General features: G+C 45.4%; 3 protein-coding genes and 1 long non-coding RNA gene across 12 annotated transcripts in view; 2 read left to right on the plus strand and 2 right to left on the minus strand.

The window, feature by feature from the left end:
- LOC108155083 (enhancer of yellow 2b transcription factor) lies at positions 1-747 on the plus strand. Its single transcript, XM_017285702.2, has 3 exons — positions 1-226; positions 288-432; positions 494-747. Exons 1-3 carry the CDS (start codon positions 150-152, stop codon positions 578-580), a joined length of 309 nt encoding a protein of 102 aa, XP_017141191.1. The 5' UTR covers positions 1-149; the 3' UTR covers positions 581-747.
- On the minus strand, positions 611-4,395 carry LOC117186939. Of its 4 annotated transcripts, none has more exons than XM_033388338.1 (3): positions 4,306-4,395; positions 1,694-1,930; positions 611-1,623 (listed from the first exon to the last, which is right to left on the minus strand). In XM_033388338.1, the coding sequence occupies exons 2-3, from the start codon at positions 1,868-1,870 to the stop codon at positions 964-966; spliced, it is 837 nt and encodes a 278-aa protein (XP_033244229.1). In that variant the 5' UTR covers positions 1,871-1,930; positions 4,306-4,395; the 3' UTR covers positions 611-963. The 4 variants fall into 4 exon arrangements, with proteins under 4 accessions (XP_033244229.1, XP_033244226.1, XP_033244227.1 ...); XM_033388335.1 differs by lacking the exon at positions 4,306-4,395 and adding an exon at positions 2,599-2,685; XM_033388336.1 differs by lacking the exon at positions 4,306-4,395 and adding an exon at positions 2,381-2,470.
- LOC108155079 (protein AF-10) overlaps positions 4,287-19,673 on the minus strand; it is a 27,558-nt gene continuing 12,171 nt past the window's right edge. For 2 of the 6 annotated variants that reach the window (XM_033388331.1, XM_033388332.1), the window contains exons 6-10: positions 7,578-8,088; positions 7,132-7,519; positions 4,807-6,676; positions 4,536-4,716; positions 4,287-4,464 (exon numbers count right to left, since the gene is read on the minus strand). In XM_033388331.1, coding sequence (XP_033244222.1) covers positions 4,298-4,464; positions 4,536-4,716; positions 4,807-6,676; positions 7,132-7,519; positions 7,578-8,088 — 3,117 coding nt within the window. In that variant the 3' untranslated portion in view covers positions 4,287-4,297. Of the gene's footprint in view, positions 4,465-4,535; positions 4,717-4,806; positions 6,677-7,131; positions 7,520-7,577; positions 8,089-12,780; positions 14,423-19,673 lie in introns of those variants that run through there. The other 4 variants (XM_017285691.2, XM_017285694.2, XM_033388333.1 and 1 more) reach the window with 3 other exon arrangements.
- LOC108155084 overlaps positions 18,490-19,673 on the plus strand; it is a 7,368-nt gene continuing 6,184 nt past the window's right edge. The window contains exon 1 of the long non-coding RNA XR_004471776.1: positions 18,490-19,014. This is a non-coding gene — a long non-coding RNA (uncharacterized LOC108155084). The remainder of the gene's footprint in view (positions 19,015-19,673) is intronic.

A 19,673-nucleotide genomic window follows, 5' to 3' on the forward strand; every position in this document is an offset into this window, starting at 1 on the left:
CGGTGAAGCTAAGTACTTATCGGACCAACCTCAAAAATCTAGTTCCTGTAAACATCAACACTGACATGAGCTAAGCTACCTAAATCATTTTCAAATAAACTAAAAATAAACAGTAACTAACTCAACAAATATTTCTACAAAATACAATCATGTCGTCGAGCAAGGAAACTGGCACGGATGCCCAGGCAAAGGAAGATGTGAAACTAACAAACTACGAAAGCGTCGCGTAAGTTTTGTGAATACGTATTAAGATTAGATTGTTCTACATTTGAACAAAACCTCGGTAGCCTGAAGGACCTTTTGCAGACACGTCTTGATGAATGCGGCTGGCGTAAACAAGTTGAACAAAATATACGAGAAATAATCGAGGCAAAAGAGCGAGACATGCAGACCATAACAAGCGAGGAACTGGCAGACGAGATTGCGCCGCAAGTAGGTGCTTATACCATTAGATTATGTTCTATATAATCATTCTTATATTTCTTTTGCACAGGCCCGTGCCATGGTCCCCGAGTATGTGCGCAAAGAGATGTTGTTACGCGTGCGCGAGGCCTTGGAGTCGTCGCTGCCTCGAAAGTAAAGACCAATAGTGAAATGTAGTCGTATATTCTTAAATTCTAGCACATGTGTTCCGTCGTTTATTATCTCGTATTTAAGTAGATATTTACATGCTTAGGCTAATTATGAAACTGCGCCACTAGTTGTACAATATGTATGTAATAAATAAACAGCCTAATTTTAATGTAATTAGAATACGTTGTTGCTATATGTTCATGTTGTTATCGGTATGATTGGCTAAAACAAAATTTGTGTGCTTGCTTTTTAGGGGGTAGGGTGGGGTGGCAGTGGGGTAAATTAGGAACGCGGTTTGGGCTCTTTCTTTCGTTGAATTGTTCTACAAACAAATTATAAGGCTACATTTTAGGTAATAATTTCGTCATTTTCTTCATTATTCACTCTTTTTTACTTATTCAATAGCGAGTCAATTGAAAAGTCTTTGAATTTGGCGTTGGAATCATCGTTAAATAGCTGTGGTAGCTGTTGCTGCTGCTGCAGTTTTTCCCTTGTTTGTTGTTCATGTTTTTCTTCATCCGGAACAACTATTGTCGTTGTTGTTCCATTGTCCGTTGTTGTTGTTGTTGGCAGCATTTTCATTAGTTTATTCCGTGGTTTTCGCAGAAATTTAGTGTTTATTTGAAATTTTTGTGGTTTGTGATTCGGTTGGGCTTTTAAAAGCGTGGGTGTGGTTGCGGTCGCTATTGCTGTGGTAGCTATTGATGCGATTGTGTTTGTTGTGGGTACTAATTGGATTGTATTGCGATAATTCTGACGCCAGCTACGCAGTTCTGTGCTCGGCGATTTCTCAACTTTCTGGCTGCCTGTTGGAGTTGGCGCCTCTGCTCCTCCTGTTGCTGGTGTTGCTGTTATGGTGGCTGCTGATAAGGCATTGGGTCCAAAGCATTTTAGAAAATTCTGTACATGCAACAAGCTCTCATTCTCGTCCTTATGCTTCGGCCTTCGTTGTTTGTCCTCGTTCTCATCCTCAGCCTCATAGTCTACCGAAGATTCCTGCTGTGGCGATGAAGAGGAAAACGTGGAAGAGCTGCTGCTGGTGCTGCTGAGCTGTAATTTTGAGTTTTTGTTAGTTAATTTTTGTTGTTATCATTCGGATTGATTTTTCGGCTTTACTCACATCATCATCATTTTTATCGCGCAGTTGCTGAAAGCTAAGTGCCTCCGCTGGCTTCGGCTTGCTGTAGTAGGGCATCGTCTTCTGTGGCAATAATTTTCTGTTGCTGTTGCTGTTGCAGCCTCCGCGTCTGGCCAGTATCGGTTTCTTTTTCGGCTGCGGCTTCTGCTTCTGGTGCATTTGCTCACGGTATGACTTTCAGCTGGTTTTGGCGAGGTTATCGTCGCGCCTTAGCTGGGACTGCAAAACAGAGAAACACCCAAATATGAGTTGCATTCCAAGAGGGGTTCCACATATCGTATGGGGTTCTTTTTGTATACAGTAACGATTATCATAGTCTTCTCTTTCATCCTGGCACACAAAAAACCACATAGAATTTTGGTGCTATCAGCCGTGAAATGAGATATTTATAATGCAAAAAGGGATGGGGGCTAAGCGGATGGATACGATTTATGTGTGCGTGTGTTTAGAAATTTCTTTGGGGCAATGACTGATTGATTGATTGAATGACTGTTTGTTTGATTCGCAATGAATGCAAGAGATGTGGGGCACATATGAATCATGAGCATAAAATCAAAATTAATGAAAATTGGACAAAGCCTCGGGGGATGCATGGTTTTTAGAGACACACACACAACACACACAGAGTTACAGACACACACACATACAGGCGCGCACGCACACAACTACCTGATGATGCGTGCTGTAGAGCGCCGCGTGATGCGCCGCATAGGAGGAGGTGGAAGTGGTGGTGGTGCTACTTAAATCGCCCAGGCCAAGGTTAACGCCATGGCCAATGCCGCCAACGCCAACTCCGCCCACGCGGAGTGGCATGCCCACTGTTGTTGTAAATGTAGTTGTTGTTGTTGTTGTTGATGTTGCACCAGCTAGAGCTGTCGCTGACCCACCTCGTCCAATATTGCCACCAGCCGCCGCCGCCACTCCGCCAGCACCGCCCATGCCCATGCCCACGCCCACACCCACACCGAGCATATGGGCGGCGGCAACAGCGGCGCTGGCATGATGCGACGACGACGACTGTTGCTGTTGATGCTGCTGCTGCAAATGCTGCTGTACGACTTGTTGTTGCGAAGGATGTGAGTGCTGCTGCTGCTGCTGGTTCTGGGAGGGATGTTGATGGAGGTTGTTGCCTACGCTGCCGCTACCACTGTTGCTGTTGTTGTATGCTGCATGGACCGCAGAGACGTGTCTATAGGGAACAGAAAAGAGATTACGAATTAGAGATATCTTTTGTTACCACTTGTCGGGGTGGTGGACACTCACCTCAATCCCAGGCTGGCTGCATTGCTCATTGTTCCGCTCAGAGACATGGGGGTGGTTGTGCCCGAGCTGACATTCGAGGAGGATGTTGCTACTCCGCCTGCTCCTCCTGCCACGCCAGGATTATTGCTCATGTTGCCATTGTTGTTGCTGCCACCGCCCGTTGCCGTGCCCGTGCCCCGATAGTCCAGTACACCGCTGGAGCTCGCCGGCGCCACAGTGGGGCGATTGTTAACCATTGTGGGTGTGGTCGTATTGATAGCTGTGGTAGCCAGGGAGACGGCTGCCGCTATTGTTGTTGCCGCATTAAGGGCACTCATGTTGGAAGCTGCTAATGTGGAAAGGACAGAAGTTGTACAAGTTGTTGATGATGTTGCTGTTGTTGTTGTTGTTGAAGTAGAAGTAGAAGAAGTTGTGGTTGCAGCTGTAAAGCATTTTTTGTTTTTGTTAGATTGTGAGTATCGGTATCCGCCCCCTCCCCCATTTGTTGTGACCATCTTCACCCAAAAATATATTAGTTTGTGTGTGTGCGCGTGTGTATGTGAGTATGTTGGTGGTTGCGGTAATGGTGTGGCATGCAACACAACAAACTTATCAAAAAACTCAAATCGGGAGAGTATAGAGAGAGAGAGAGTAACATTAACCAAAAGAAACAGGATCTCAATGCTCTTTGAATCTTTTTTTGCACAGAAAATATTAGTTGGCAGCACCAACCAGCCAGTGCTGGAAAGCTTGTTTGAACTTAGAGAAATAAATTTTGAATTTGTTTTGTTTTTAAACATTTTATTCATTTTTAAAATAAATAAAATCGAAATGATTAGTTATTAAGTATAGATACATATACTCGTAAATATATTGGTGTAAAAAGGTAATATAATGTATAACTATAAATAACTTAAGAGTGTTTTATGGCAAAGAAAAATGCATTTAAATGAGGCAATTATCTGATCATATCTTGACTATGTTATGCAGTGTAGGTAGATGTTATATACATTTTAATATGAAGTTTGACTGTTAACTTAGGAATAACTCGAATAACTTAAGACTATACATATCTATTGATTCAGGTGCATTTTGTATGTAAAACGGATACGAACAACAGACAAAGAAATTATAAACAAGTATTCCAATAATAAACGTATCAATTTGGTCTTTTATCAGGGGCTGTGTGTGGGTGTGTGTTTGTAGGATGGATGGATGGCTTGGCACGGCGATCCTCCTCTAGTGCTATGTGCCGTGTGTCATATGTGTGTGTGTGTTTGTGTGCGTGCGTGTGTACCGACTCCAAGTGCAATCGAGATCGGACATTGTATTGTTATGCCTTCTCTACTTACCATGCGCCTCGGACTTGTTGGCGATCGGATTCAGCGGTATCTGCAGGCGGGCATTTACCGCCAGCAAATGATCACGTCGCGCTATCAGGCTGGTCACATGCTCCTCCAAGCGCAGATTCTCACTCTGCAGCTGATGCAAGCAATTTAACAGGGAAGCAACTGCAATTAGGAGGGGATTTATACAGATTAGAAATTCGCTACAGGGCATCCTCAATGCGACTCATACTCACTGTCAAAATGCTGCGCCTGCTCCATGAGAAACTGTGAGCCCTGTTCCCATTGGCGCTCCAGCAGCTGCTCTAAGCTTTGGGGTATCGACATATTGCTATTCATTCCGCCACCGCTAAACATTGATTGCAGTGGATTCGGTGCCGGTGCGGCATTCATGGAGGCGGTGCTGGTATTATTTCGCTGTGAAAAAGAGATGAAATATCTTCTTATAAAACTTTTCGACAAAAAGATAAGTTGACAGCCCTGTGCGAGCAGTGCTGCAAAACGTACCTGTTTGCCAGGGAATGGCACTCCCGCGCATTGCGAACTCATGGCATCACTCGTGTAGATGGCATGATCCTGCACTTCCATGTGCAGCTGCTCCGACAGCTTCTGGGCCACACTGCTATTGGGATTCACATGATTCCCCAGCATGTGGGTGGCCGTGTGCGCTATGATCGAACTCGCCGACGCTCCGGACGCTGCTGCCGGTGTTGCCGGCGGCGTGGGGGTACTAATCGGACCACTCGATGAGCTACTGCTGGCAGCTCCATTTTGCAGGATGCGCACATCCTTGAGATCTGGCTGATGCTGGACGTTTGTGGCAGCTGCTGCGGCCACCGTTGCTGCTTGTGCTGCCGCCGCTGCTGCCGCAGCTATCGTCGTGTCCTTGGCCTTGCGTCCACGCTTGCGTACATTTCCAGGCTGGGGAGCGGCTACAGCCACAGCTGTGGCACTCAATACTGCTGTCGTATGCAACTGCGTTGCGCCACCAATCTCGGATCCTGGCGAACTGGGCGGCGAGTCCTTGATGGAGCTTACCGGCAGCATGGCCACATCCATGAGCTGGTGCTGCGTCTGACTCTCGTACGAGAACTTGAGACCACCCACAAGGGGCATAATCGATTGGCTCGACTGCTGACTCGTCAGCGTTGTTGTGCTTGGCAGTGATGATGTCGTTGCGGCCGATGTCGTTGCAAGATCCGGAGTTCTGTTCGATTTCGTTATCGTTGTTGTTGTCGTGGAGGTGGAAGAAGGATTGGTAGGAATCGAATTAGTGAATTGTAATATTTCTAGATCTTCATGCTGATTCTGCTGTTGTGACTGCTGCTGTTGCTGTGGCTGTTGCAAATGCAAAAAGTTTGCCTGAATTGGAGCTGTGGCTGTGGCTGGGACTGATGCTGAGGAGGAGGGTGAGGCAGAGGTTAGATTTGTGGGGGATGTGGTTCTAGCAGGGATTATTGGTGCATATGTCTGTGGTGGTTGCTGCTGTTGCTGTTGCTGCTGTTGGAACAATTGCGTCTGCTGTGCACGCAGCATTTTCTTATTCAAAGGCTTGGTGGTGCCACCGCCATTGCTGCTGCTTCCGCCATAGTTCCCATCCGGAGTTGTGGTTCCCTTGCCAGTTGGCGTGCTCGTGCTCGTGCTCGTGCTCGTGTTCCCCACTCTGTAACCCACTGACGGCACACTCGTTGACATATTGACGGGGGAGTCCAAAAGGTTTACGACAGGGACACTGGAGGCACCCCCACTCGAGGACATGGACGAGGACGAAGTGGAGGATGAGCTCGAGGATGAGGTCTGATCGCCATTATGATTGCTATGCAGTAGGAGGCTGTTACTGCTGTTGCGCGTGCTTCGACTGTTTGGAGGAGTCGGTGTCGTTGTGGGTGCCACGGCGGGTGGCGAATCTATCGAGGACTGCGAGGAGGAGAGCGTCAGCACCACTGGCGATGCAATGCCTCCAGGCAGACCAGCAGCACTTGGCGATTGATGAGGCGAACTATGACGACTATGCTTCTCCGCTATGGCTGTTGTTGCTGCTGCAGCTGCAACATTGCCTGTTGCCGATGCTACTCCCGGGGCATTGGTTTCGTTTTTATTGAGTGCCGCTCCACGCTTTTTACCCGAACGTCCACCTGATGTGGCTTTGGTGTTCGATGCGTTGCTGACAGAGCTACTGACGGGTGCGATGGGGGTGGTCAAAGAGGTGCCGCCTACGCTGGCGGCAGTGTGCAACGATTGCAGCGACGTCAGATGCTGTTGCTGCCCCTGTGTTGGATGGTTTGGGGGGACAACATTCGTGTGGTGGTGGTTCTGCGAGTGATGATGATGATGGTGATGATGACTACTCGTGCTACTGCTCTCACCAGAGCGCGATCTACTTGTGTGGTGTGGGTGGGGGTGTGGGATTCGACATTGTGATGTGATTTTGTGTTATGGGAAGACATTAAGCAAATCGATTGAGAGATAGAGATTGGAAGAGAAAAGAGAATTTTGTTTATAGATCGCAGCTTTATGTTTTTTTAAATGAAACACAAAAAAGTGCTGCCGCCGCCCGTTCGGAACCAAAAAACCAAGCAAAATAAACATCAGCCCAGTCCAGCGTCCCCGATGCAGTGGTGGAGGGTGCAAAAATATTGATTAAAAATGAAACAGAAGCAGGGAAACAAAACATGGAACGAAACACACTTTACAGGTAACCAAAGATCAATCCAGGTATGGAGGAATACACCTCTATCGTTTAAGAGTGATTTATAAACTAAAAGGCAGCTTGCACAGGCAAAAACTCATGAAGATACTAGTCGCTCATTCTTCTCGCAATACTCTGCATACCTGCTTCTGCGCGACGTGGCTGGCGGTGCCTCCTGCTCTTGCAGCTGTTGTACTCGCGTTGTCTGCTTCTCGTAGCTGATCTTTAGGTTACCACTCTCTGTGGTAGTGGCCGTCAGATTTCCAGTGGACAGGGCGCCGCTGCCGCTGCTGCTGCTGCCGGTGCTGGCGGAGATGATGCTGCCACCGCTATTACCGCTGACTAGGGTACCGATGCCGCTGCCGCCGAGAGCCGGTGATGATTTTCCGCTTTGATGCTGAATAACCGTTGAGGCCGCGCCGCCACTTGTTGCTGTTGCATACGCTCCTCCTGCAGTTCCTGCAGTACTCAGTGCTGACTGATTCGCCTGCTGCTGTTGGGTACTGCGTGAAGCTGCCGTCACATGGGGATCTGTGACCAAAGGATGATTAGTTCTGTCTTTAATCTGTGGATTAAAATAAAAACTTACCACCGCTGGGGTTCGTGGCGGCGCTGCTGCTATTGCTCGATGGCAGATTGATTCCAGGTACATTGGCTGTCGACAGCGGCACAGAGACGTAAAGGCTGGGGGCATTGCTGTTGCTGCTGCCACTCCCACTCGCAGGTGGCGTTGGATTGCTGCTGCTGCTCTCCTTAATACCGCCACTGCCACTGCCACTGCTGCTGTGTTTGCTGCTGCTTCCGCTGGTATTGGCTCTACTCGAATCTGTCTTTGGATAGCCACTGGCTCCCACTCCTGCCGCTCCGCCCACAGCTGGTGCTGCTGCCGATCCTCCTGCTCCCCCTGCTGTACTGCTGCTTGTGGCATTGCTGCTCAAAGTGCTGCTGCCCGTTGTGGTTCCTCCGGCCACGGATGTCACTGCTGCCGTTGTTGCACTTGCTGTGGCAGCTATTGTGGCGCTTATGGCGGGTGCTAATGTGGCATTCACTTCGGCAGTGGCGGATGTTTGATGGGTCGGCGGACTAAGTTCCGTTCGTTGCTGCAAAGACGAGGCAGAGTTTTATTGGTTAGTTTTTTGTGATTCATTTACAAGTAAATCCACACAGCTGATAAAGCGCCCTCGACAGATAACCGGGCGATCATAAAAAACGATCATCAAGTGGTTCATATTTCACGTTACAACAGCAAAAAGCCATGACAAAATGACTTTGTCAAGGGCTTTGACGAGGTATTTCTCACATTGGGGCAGGAAATGATATTTACAAGAATTCCCTTTAAACCTCACTTTTGGTCTTTCAAACCTATTGAATCTAAGGCTTTTCCCTCCCAAAAATGTAGCTTATTCTCTTTTAAAGTGTATTCATCGTTTCGGTGTGAATCCAATGCCGAACGATTCTCTTTCAGATTTGCCTTTTGGCTTTGCGGTCATTAGCAACATCCGGTGGCTGTGTGTTGCTGGATTTCTGGTAAATGGTTGATGTTTTTTGATGGTGAGACGTGTAAACACATGTTTACAACCAAAAGAATAAGCAAATACAACACAAAAGTACAAAGCAGTGGACAAGGGGGAGAGCAGCACCATTAACAGTGGCCTCCTTCCAACAGGGTCCGACAACAGAAGAGCTGTTAAATGTTAGAGAGTAGGTTTTTGATACCCTAGAAGAGAGCATCTAGATTAACAATAGGATTAACAGCAGTGGAAGGAGGAATAACAGCACTGTACAGAGCTCTGTAAAGGAACAGATGTAGGGTGAACAAAAGAGAGCAGGGCAAAGCGGAAGGGACCGTGATGGAGGGAGAAGGGTAGGGGTAGCGGGGATTCAACGGCGCCGCATGTGTTCCAAATAGATTAAAAGCTGCCAAAGGGACGGACACATTAATGCAACTCAAAAAGCTCTTATCGCTGATGTTGCCTGCTGTTGCTGTTGAATACAATAAAAAACATTCAACGACATGCAACATGAGTCACAGAAGAGTCAAAAAGAATGCAAGGCAATAACAGACAGCAGCAGCGCTGCATGCAGCTGCAGTAACAGCAAACAACAGCAACAAATGTTGGGCCAAGGCGAGTTTTCTTTATTTTTTTTCTGTGGTTGGCATATGCTGCACCGCTGCAGCGCTCTCTCCCTCTCGCTCTGTCTCTATATATGTATCGTGTGTGTGTGTTTGTGTGCATGTATGGGTGTAACAAATGTTACATGCATCGAATGCACAAAACAATCAAGAGACCAAAAGAGTGGGAGAGAGAGCACAACAACACCCACCCGCTCTCCACTCCACAGCCCAAAATCTCTCCCACTGTGACCTCTCTCTTACTCACGATATCGAAACAGTCTCTCACTCATTATGTGAACAGCTTCTCACTCTCTATGGGAACAGTCTAGGAAATAGAGGGAGAGAGAAATGTTCCTCTCATTTTGTTGTTTGTTTCAATTTTGGGGAGGGATGGGGCTTCCATCGCTCCATCGTTTTTGCTGCTGCTGTTGTTGCACGTTGTATGTACCCCCATTTACAATGTAGTTTTCGGTCACGTAGGCCAACAAAAACTATGAATGGCGTTGCCACCTGATGACATTTGTTCCAATAGGAATTGTTCCATTGAATTCACCTTTGCCTCCAACAAGTTGGCAGCGCCTAGCCCAAGAGCCTGTTGCTGGAGAGACAGAGAGAGAGAGTCGCACACGAATGACATTTTAAAAAGTGTCAAATTTCCAACCAAAAGAAACACCTTCATGGCTCATTAGATTTGGGTCAAGAGATACTACAGGGGGAAAACAACAAGGAAGAAATACACGCTACATGCTTTTATGGGTGTGTGTGGTCAAGTCCTTACTTTTTGAAAGTACCTATAAAGAAATGGAGACCCTAAATGCCCTAGAAGATGGATATAATAGTAATATGATATGAATTGTATCAGTTTTACCAGATGTGTTTCTATAAAGCTTACATAAAACCAATTTTTCATCTGTTCTAGTATGAAATAGTAATCCAAAACAGAGCTCTACCGCTTGCTACACGCAAAAGCCATTCTCTACTCTTGAAATATGAGAAACTAGATGGCATTTAAAAAGAGATTAACAAGTGGACCACTGGAAGACAGACGGTCAACGCTAATCAGCAACAAATGATCAAAGTCTATGGCAGTGTCCGCCCAGCGGGCTTGGGCTTCCCTCCTGTTCTGCATCTGGTCAAACATCTGTTGGGAATTATAATACCCTCTGGTGGTACTGCCGTTCGGGGTGTGATAAAAAGTTTCGTCTACTACTACCATTTCATGGCCAAGTTCCTGCAAGATTTTCGCAGTTTCCCGCATCGTTCTCTCTCACGTATCCCAGTCTCTGGCATTCTCCCTTCGGGGGCAGCTGTCGGACAAACAATGGCGGAGCGGAGGTTTCAGGCGCGCGCTTTGATTATCCTGTTGCTGAAGCTAATGGCCCACAACCCCCAGATCCAGACCCAGACGCAGACGAGGAGCGCAACGCGATACCGGCATGCACAATCAACCCCTTTTTTTTTTGTTTTGTTGATTTGTTGGGAATTTGCTTCCGCGACACATTTCAACTTTATTTCCAACAAAATTCAATAAGAAGAATTGTCGAGCGGTAGCCGGAAATAAAATACCAACTATAAATATTATATTAGCGTGTGTCTGGGACATTCCCCCATCCACACATCCCCGTCCGCTCTCTATAGAGCTGGTACTTCCCTTTCACAACAATGCTGTGGGTTAATGGTCGCATAAAAGGGTTGTCCTTGTCCCCTTTTTGTTGGCGGTACAGAAGAATTTCGCACAGAAAACATGAGAGACGATTCGTACAACAAATGAACGATAGAACGATAGAATTATTCAAATTCAATTGAGAATTCATTCATTTTGGGGGGGGGCACCATTGTCCCGAATGACAGACAACTGGTGGGGGAACGCGAAATATCAAAAGAAATTCTAGAGATTCCAAGGAATTAACAAAGAAATATCTAACAAGGTTGGGAGTACTCGTAAAAGATACCATTATCTTTGGACAATTCATCAAACATCAAGGGGAATTGATTTATGTAGGATTTCCTGTTGAAATTATTTTTGCGATACTAGAAGCCAGGGAATCCATAGATATCTCTGTTATGGCAAGTGTTATTTTCAAGGTCTTCCACCAACAAAGCATTAAGAAAACATCTTTAATTTGTATAATCCCAAACAGAGAAGAGAAACCATCTAAAGTTTTAACAGAGATATCTTCCTTGGCTCTAATCCGCCTTAGCTCTCCTTGGAAACACGAAAGGTAAATGAAACAATGAATGCCAATTAAAATAACAAATAGAGCAAGAGTTGAGAAAGACACGACTCGTCGTCCTGGCAGCCAGAGTTCAAGACCTTGTCCTCAGGTAGGACGTGAAACAGCAGCTGTAACCAGATCGAATGGAAGGAAAGGATCAATCAGCCGCCCAGGAAGCAACAGCAAGTACAAAAAACTAAGGGTAGGCTGCTGCTCCAGAGCGAAGGGAAAGAGTGAGCAGCCATAAAGCAAGAGAGGCACAAGATAAAGAAGCATCTTGTGGCAGCTGTCGTAAACTAGGCGCAAATGTGCCAACAATACAGAGGGCTATCCGATCCAAGGATATAGCGAGTGCAAACCGGCCCTCGGCTCACGAGCAATATGTATGTTTTTTTTAGCACTACCTTCAAGGAACAAGAGGCTACGTGATGCGTGGCACAACAGCTGTCTCCCCCCGTTTGGTAGGCACTTACACTAATCAATAATACAAACTCCCTTTCCGATAAATGTACGTACATACATATATGCATTCCCCGACAATTGGAGCATTCAGTGTGGATATGAATGCGGGCAGAGGCGGGGCTTGGGCATTCCCCGGGCATAATTGAAGGTGTCTTTCCCCCTCTCTCTACAACATTTCTTTTGTTTTATGTCCGTGTGGCAGGTGGCTTGCTCTCACCGCCTCCAAAGACATCCAAAGTGGTGGTGGTGCAGGTGCATGTGGCACAGCGCACTCAAGTGGCATATAAGCAATGTGGTTAAATAATTGATGGAGTGTCAAAGACATGGCCAATCGAATTTGAAACGCAATATGGGGGTTGCTTCCATTACCCGATAGGAATATCCTTTAAAGAATACGAGATCCTAATGAAGGATAAACATCTTCAGGATTTGGGGGAAAATACAGATCAATCACCAGTGTAATCACCAAGATTTGTTCTGGAATGGTGGAGGGGTAGAATGTTGTATCCTTGGCCTTCCAGGCAATATATCTGAGTTTCAAGTGAACTTTTTAGAGGTAGAAGAACGCCTTCTTTTGGGACATCTTCCCCTGCAGCCTGGAGATATTTTGTACTCTAAAAATAGTTGGATATTCCACTGAGTTGTCTCTCATTTCTATCATTCCCTTTAATCTGGAATGAGTGTTGCATGCACTTCACACCAGTTGCTTCTCCCTTCCCTTCAAGAATCTTCTAGCTCTTTGCTTTGAATGATTTGAAAACCGTTCCAGAAGTACGCCTCCCTTTAAGGATCCAGGAATATCTTTTTCTTGCAAAGAACACTCGCCACATTTATATCTGCCACAAGAAGACAGCACCATCCGCTTCTTCTGCCACAAAAAGACAGCAGGGCAGACAGACAGCTTCTTCCAGGGATTTTCTCGAAATAGATTTTGAGGGATTGGCATGGACAGATGCGACTGCCAGGCGCTCTAGAGTAGATCTACGGCCGTTTCTTACCCCGGAAAGCAGGAAGCGTATTTTTAAATTGTGCGGATATGTGGTGGTGGCAGTGGCTGTGGTGGCTCCTCCGCTGGCGCCGCTAACTCCTCCTGCGGTGGCAGCTCCCAAATAGGAGGGCGATGCAGACGCCGAACCACCCACATATTCGATGGTCGCCGAGGGTGTGGTGGAGGCGGACGAGGGCGAGGACGAGGCGGATGTCGAGTGCTGGCTGCTGTTGTGAAGATGATGCGACGATACCACCTCTCGCTCCCGCTCCCGCTGCTCCCGATCGCGATGCCGGCGATGTTCCCGATGCTCACGATGCTCTCGATCCCTGTGCTTATGATGGCGATGCTCCTTGCCCTCCTTCTCCCTCTTGTCGCGTTTCTTCTTTTTGTTTTTGCGATGTTCCTTGTACTCCGCCATATCGATGTGATTGTTGTTACTCTCCGCTGTGGCGGCCATGGAGACCATTGTGGCGGTAAAGTCCACGGTAGTGCCTACGGTAGTGGCGGCTACCGCCATGGCGGGTGCCACATCCATGGGCTGTGATTGGGATGTGGTGTCCATAGTGTCCATCATCATCATTTTGTTGCTGCTTTGCTTTTGGCCCTGTATTCTTCGTTTTGTTCTATATTCTTATTCCGTTTTGGGCTACTGTTGTTGTTGTTATTGGCCCTGTGGCCCGTAAGCCAGGTTTTGGTTTCGTTCTCCTCTCTCTCTCTCGCTGTGCTCGCTCTTTTAGCTTCAATTTTGTTTTGTGGTCTGTAATTAACTGGACGGCAGCATAGTCGTCCCCAGAGGTTGGGCTCCAATCTCAGTTTTTCAGTCTTTTTGGCTCTCTCTCTCTTTCAAAAACGTTCTGTCTTCCTCTTTCAATATTATTATTTTGTATGCTGCTTTTGCTTCTTGTCTTTTGTATTCACTCGCACGCACACAATCACAAATCACAGCGCGCATACGTGAGAACCAAAACCGAACAACCAACCGCCTCCACCTCCTCTCTCCGCAATCTCAAGCGCTCTCACTCTCTCTCCACTCTCTTGCTGGCGAGTAGCTGTTCTGTTGTTGTTGGGGTGAATAACTTGCGTGGCGGCGACTGGGCTGGTTCGCTCTCTCTCCCTCTCTCTCACTCACTTCTTTAGGCTCTTTCACTGTTTCGCGCTCGCTCTCGGGCAGCGTTTAAACTTTTTCGTTTTTTTTTTTCACAGAAATTTAATTTCTTTTAAATGGAAACTTGCGACTATATATTTTATGTGGGCTTTTCTCGACAGCTCTGGGAGCATGTGTGTGTGGCCACGTGAATGATTTAATTTTGTTAGTTTTTCATACAGGAAAAACGTAAATGATTTAATTTTTGTTTCAGGAAAAACGTGAATGATTTATAATATTAGTTAATTTTCCCAGACAGGAAACTCAACATATTATTGGTTTGCGCGCTTTTTAAATAAACAACAACAAATAGACACCAACAAATTCACTTCACTAAGAGGAAACAACAATTGCCACTCGAGGGGCTGGCTGCACATGCACGGAAGCTGCAGCAGCGTTGTTGCACGGCCGTTCGGAGTTGAATTTGTATTAAACATTAAACTCTGCTGCCTTGAAGCGTTTGCTTAGAAGCGTTGCACGCACCAAAAACGTTTTGCAGGGAGTAAGCCAGAGAGAGCGCAGCTCTCAGAGTGCGATGAAAGAGCACGGCACACTGTGCACTGTTGTTGCTGGCAGTCCGTCGCAAGGTAGAATCGTAAAAGGTAAGGGAGAACTCAGAAAGCCGAGTTATAGCAGCGCAACAGAGAGCGAGAGAACGAGGGATGACCGAACCTTGTATTCCAGTTATACCATGGTCCATCGTCTGTCGTGGCAGCCGGTTTTCCGTTGGGGATTATTGAAACGTACGTATGTATGTATAAATTTTTTGAGAGTGCAAGAGTATATATGCAAGTGTGTGCTATGTCTGCACGTAGGCCAGACACGCACTAACACAAACACATGTCCACCGGTGTGCAGACAAAAAGAAACAGCAGCAACAACAACAACAGCACAAAAGAGCATAAGAACACACGGCGACAGCATAAAAATAAATACTTACATACTTATAGTCAGAGGGTGAGGGAGGTGAGGTGTACAAACGGAGGCACAAAAGTTAACTGGAAAAACGTCACCCAGTGAGCACACAGAGTGAGAGGAAGTCCTAGACAATGTTTTAGTGAGCAATTAGCACCATTTAAAAGATTGCAAATAATGTAAGGCTTAAAAACTATGCATCTTCTAAGAGCATTAACCCGGTTAGGCCACTCTTATTTAAGATGTAGCAGCTCTAGGTGGAAACATCATCTAAAAAACTGTTAAATGCATAATTTCCAACACCATCACATCAGCCTTAACACTAGGAGGACAGTAACATTATATGAGATTCCCTATTTTATTGCATACAAAATGTTGACGGTGCAGTGACTACAGTTAAAAAAAACCAGCCCAACATTTAACCATCATCCAAAATGTTTACTGTGCATCGCGCCGTCACAAAGCAGAACACATAAAAGTGAATCTTTCACAAGCGCACACACAAACACAAGAGCAAGCAGATACAAATACAAACAAAGATTCAAATGCAAGACAACGACTGCAGTGTGCATTTCGTAATGCTGTTGATGTAATAAAAAAAGCACACACACAGAAAGAGAGAGAGAGACAGCGAAAACGACAATGTTATCAATGCAGACCAGGAAGAGCGATGACGATGACGAGAACAGGAGACAGGAAAAGCTGAGCAAAACAAAATGTGACAAAGAATGAGACTAAAAGGAGAGGAAAGGAGACTTGAGAGAATGGGGAGACACTGTCTTACAGCAGAGGGAACGGAATCAATGGGCACGAAACAAGCCTAGACCAGAGATACGAGTACCTGTCCAGAATCAACTGGAGGCAGACATACTCGTAAAAGATACTTTAAATTCAAGTACCTTCCAGCACATTGCAACATCTGTTTTTTATGAGCCCTATCGAAAATGGGTTTGAAGAGGTTTATCCGTTAAAATCATCCTTCTGGTGGTAGAACCACCGTTCCCAGGCTAACATTTGCCTGAGAACAGTTTTTTGGCTAGACAAACAGACTGGGAGAGAGTGAGAGAGAGAGCAAGCGAGCCAGAGAACGTAAAGTAGCAGTGAGAGAGCGGTGCGAGAGCATTGCATTATCAGAGTGTGAGAGCGAAAAAGCATTGCAACATAAAAACAACAGCAAATGTAGCGGCGGTCTGCTCTCAGCATTAATGTAGATATATGTACATATATATGCAAGTGTGTGTGTGTGCTTTATGCAATGGCTCTGTCAACGAGGGCGGTCGGTCGGCAGGGGTGTGCGGGTGACGATTGCCGCTGCATGCAGGTTAATTCTTCTCTCTCTTACTCCCTTGTGGTTTTTGTTGCTGCTGCCAGACAGCGGCGACAGCGATTCAAGAAGACAAAACAGGAAAATGAAAAATAATTGAATTGTAAGGCAATATTTACAGGAGAGGAAAGAGACAGAGAGAGAGAGAGACACAGACTGGAGGTGCAGCAGGCAGCAGCAGCAGCAGAGGAACCACCGCCGCCGCAGACGTTTGCAATTGGCAATAAATAAAAAAAGAAGCACCAGTAGACGAAGAAGATTGTTTGCAGCTGGAACGAAAAGAAGAAGAGGAGTACCCAGAGGAATTGGTAGAAGCAGAAGGGGCAGGGGAAGAAGAAGCCACATCGCGAGCATAATTTGCGATGCAAATAAATGGGGAATGTGGCCAAAGCCAGAGCCCAAAAAATCATGGTGCAGAAAATAAAACAAAGCACAAAAAAAGAGGAACGTTAAGTGGCATTTACCTGGCGACGGCAGTGGAGACCACAAACGGGACGGGGGGGGTGGCGGGGTTGGGTGGGTGAACGTGCCTGTTTTACAAAACAAACAAAACAAATTGACAGCGCCGCCGCTGCATAGGAACGGTACTAATGTTGCCGTGGCCACATCTCCCCATCTCCCCTTCCCCCCTTACACATCACCTGACCGACCGACCGACCGTTTCGTTTCCATAATCAAATCATAAGAAAAGGTGGCAACAATGGCGCGCCGTCTTTTGTCGCCGACAACGGGATAATTAATTTTAATATGCAGTTAACATCGTCGTTGTTTTTATACCCTTTTGAAGAGGGTATTTATGATACAGATGAGAGGTTAGCCATGCAGAAAGGGTAGCCCTTAAAGGTCTTTCTATTCCTTTCTACCTTTCGTTCTTCCCACCATAGAAATTGTAGATCTGTTAGGGTATCAACACCTTCTTTAGACCAAAAAGAAAAACATAACTTTGTGCGACGCGACAGCTCCTTCAAAAATTTGGCATGCCTAATTAACAGACCCTGGAACATAAAGCATATTAAGCCACATACATTAATTAAGGCAATCCCAGGGCTCAGACAGGTGCCTGATGCTTTTAAGACTTCTTCTACTTCGTTTGGGTTCATTCAACCCCCTCTGTCTACAGAAAAAAGGGTTTCCCAGTGGCAAGCACTCACGGCATAAAGCATAAAATGAAATGTGCAAATATTGGGACAGGCGCAACTGCCGTCAACCGTCAACCGTGCACATTTTTAACTTTGCACACGCCACTAAACAAATCCATTTCGTACGCACTATTGATCTCATCCTAAAAGTGTGCACAAATGCACATAAAAGGGTATGTAAATACGTTTCCAAAAATCAAATTAAAATGAAAATACTCGTACCATAAAAATGTCAACAATCAAATATTTGAACAAGTGTCAAAAGGTCTGTTGGTCCAAGGAAGTGATGGCTGGGGTGGGAGTGCTGCCAGATCGTGGGAGAATATGCAGGGAGATGTGCGTGTGAGAGAGGGTGAGGCAGAGGCAGGGTTGCAATTGATTTTAACAGCTGATTCAGCACTATGATAAGGTCTAAGTAATTATTGAATCTATTACTTATTACGGGTACATTAAAAGTACCTAAAAAAAACTTGTAATCTATGATAAGTTAAGGTGGAATAATCTGTAAGTACTTTCAAGTATCATCGAAACGATTTTCAGTGCTTTGCCCCATTAAAATTGCAGATATAAATTAATTAAGAGTTCCGCCCATTTTATAACTCTACCATACAATCACTTAGATTATATCTAGCAAAAGGAAACATTAATACCATTCTGATATACACAGCAAAAGCATTAACAGCCACGGTAACTGTACTTGAGATCAATGTGGGGACATTATTCGGGACAAAGAGTCACGGCAATAAAACGCAATAACGGGCCACGTGTCGGGCCCATGAATATGACAAATTCAGGAAACACGCGACCCAGCCGAACCCGAGAACCCACAGCACACCCCAAGCCCAACACCCAAACAAGGTGTTGTATGGTGGACCTCACTTCTCGACCAATCATAAAAGGAACTCATAAATTAATTTCTTTAGGATAAACGAATTTGTCCAAATGATTTTTATGGTCATTTAAAGGGAACCGCTTTGCAGATGGGCACCCAAATCAGAGGCGATTTACAGAGGCAATGCCATAAAAACCCTGCCTTTTAAAAAATGTTTTTATTATAGATATGTATGTGTACCTAGAATGGTAGTGCATGGTAGCACGTGGTGTTTTCTCTCTCCTTCCCGTTGGATTTTTCTGGACTACCGCTGATAATTGAAACAGTCAAGAGAGGACCAAAATTATGAGTTATTACCCATCCCTAACTCTAAACGCTACCGTTGCCGCGAATCTTTTTCGTTCCACCACTATCGACAAACAGTGTGTACACACTACCGCAAAACAGCAAAAAAGCAGCATGGGGTCCTTTCCTCCTTCAGTTTGATTTTCGACTGCACCCCCCGCTGATCCAATAAATGTGGTTGCAACCGAGGGGTTGTCTTCTATAAGGAATAAACATGAAAAATAGCAATCGCAATTTAGAATTTATAATTTTGTCAGCCAAAATGCGAAACCCAGCAGCAGTCTGTTAGCTGTTTCTGTGGCTAAGGGTTCTAGAGTTTCAGTTCGTTCCGTTCCACTCGGTTGGGCACCCTCTACTTCCCCCCCCAACCGATTTGTTCCGACAATTTGTAATGGGAAATCAATAAGCTGTGGCCCCCCATTAAATGCATGTAAGTCACGTAAATGTAATAGATATGATAGATATTTGGAGCGCATTTCCACTTCCTGAATTAATCATTTCAACCGGAGAACACATCTCCTTTTCTGCAACATCTCAAATCGGTTAAAAGCCTTGCAAAATCTCTTCCGTAATCAAAAACAAAAAAGCAACAACACACAAATACAAGCACATGTTCTATATCCCAAAGTCATAATCGAGTATACAAATAGTTGCATATTTCAACAAGCCATAAATCTATTCGCGCCATTGAACGGGGCACAAATAAAACCGTAATTAAACAGTAGAAAAGCCATATAAAAAATTAAATGTATATCGTAGTATATTTAGAGATCATCAAGCATCCACAAGCAGCAACAACAATCTCTGATCAATATTTCAAGTGCTGTGTCATATGCGAAACAATTTCAAAAACAGAATCCCTCTAATCGAAAATAGACGCTGACTAAAATCAAAAATCTATAAATATCCGCATCAACTAACACAAAAACACACCTGGCCCGCAACTGCCAGTTATTTTAATATTTATAAAATAAATAATAATAAATAAATGATTTAGTTTTTGGCCCCCAAAGCAGCCATGGCAACATAACGTCACATGAAGAGCTGCCGCCCTCCCTATAGAATGCCAAAAAGAATTAATAGAAATGTGAATAATGTTTGTTTCGGTTTCGGTGGTGGGTGTACACGAATAGTATCGTTCTTAAGTGCAAGAACATTAATTCTAATATTTGTGACCTTCCGTCACACGAAAATGCACTTT

The sequence above is a fragment of the Drosophila miranda genome, chromosome 2 (genome assembly GCF_003369915.1).
Source record: "Drosophila miranda strain MSH22 chromosome 2, D.miranda_PacBio2.1, whole genome shotgun sequence".
Lineage (NCBI taxonomy): Eukaryota > Metazoa > Arthropoda > Insecta > Diptera > Drosophilidae > Drosophila > Drosophila miranda.

Excerpts from the sequence above, each read along its gene's own strand:
- LOC117186939 (XM_033388338.1), bottom strand. The coding sequence starts at position 1,870 with ATGCACCAGAAGCAGAAGCCGCAGCCGAAAAAGAAACCGATACTGGCC. Across the intron at positions 1,624-1,693 it reads GCGATAAAAATGATGATGAT|CTCAGCAGCACCAGCAGCAG; the intron begins GTGAGTAAAGCC and ends TCAAAATTACAG.
- LOC108155083 (XM_017285702.2), top strand. The coding sequence starts at position 150 with ATGTCGTCGAGCAAGGAAACTGGCACGGATGCCCAGGCAAAGGAAGAT. Across the intron at positions 227-287 it reads ACAAACTACGAAAGCGTCGC|CCTGAAGGACCTTTTGCAGA; the intron begins GTAAGTTTTGTG and ends AAACCTCGGTAG. Across the intron at positions 433-493 it reads CAGACGAGATTGCGCCGCAA|GCCCGTGCCATGGTCCCCGA; the intron begins GTAGGTGCTTAT and ends TCTTTTGCACAG.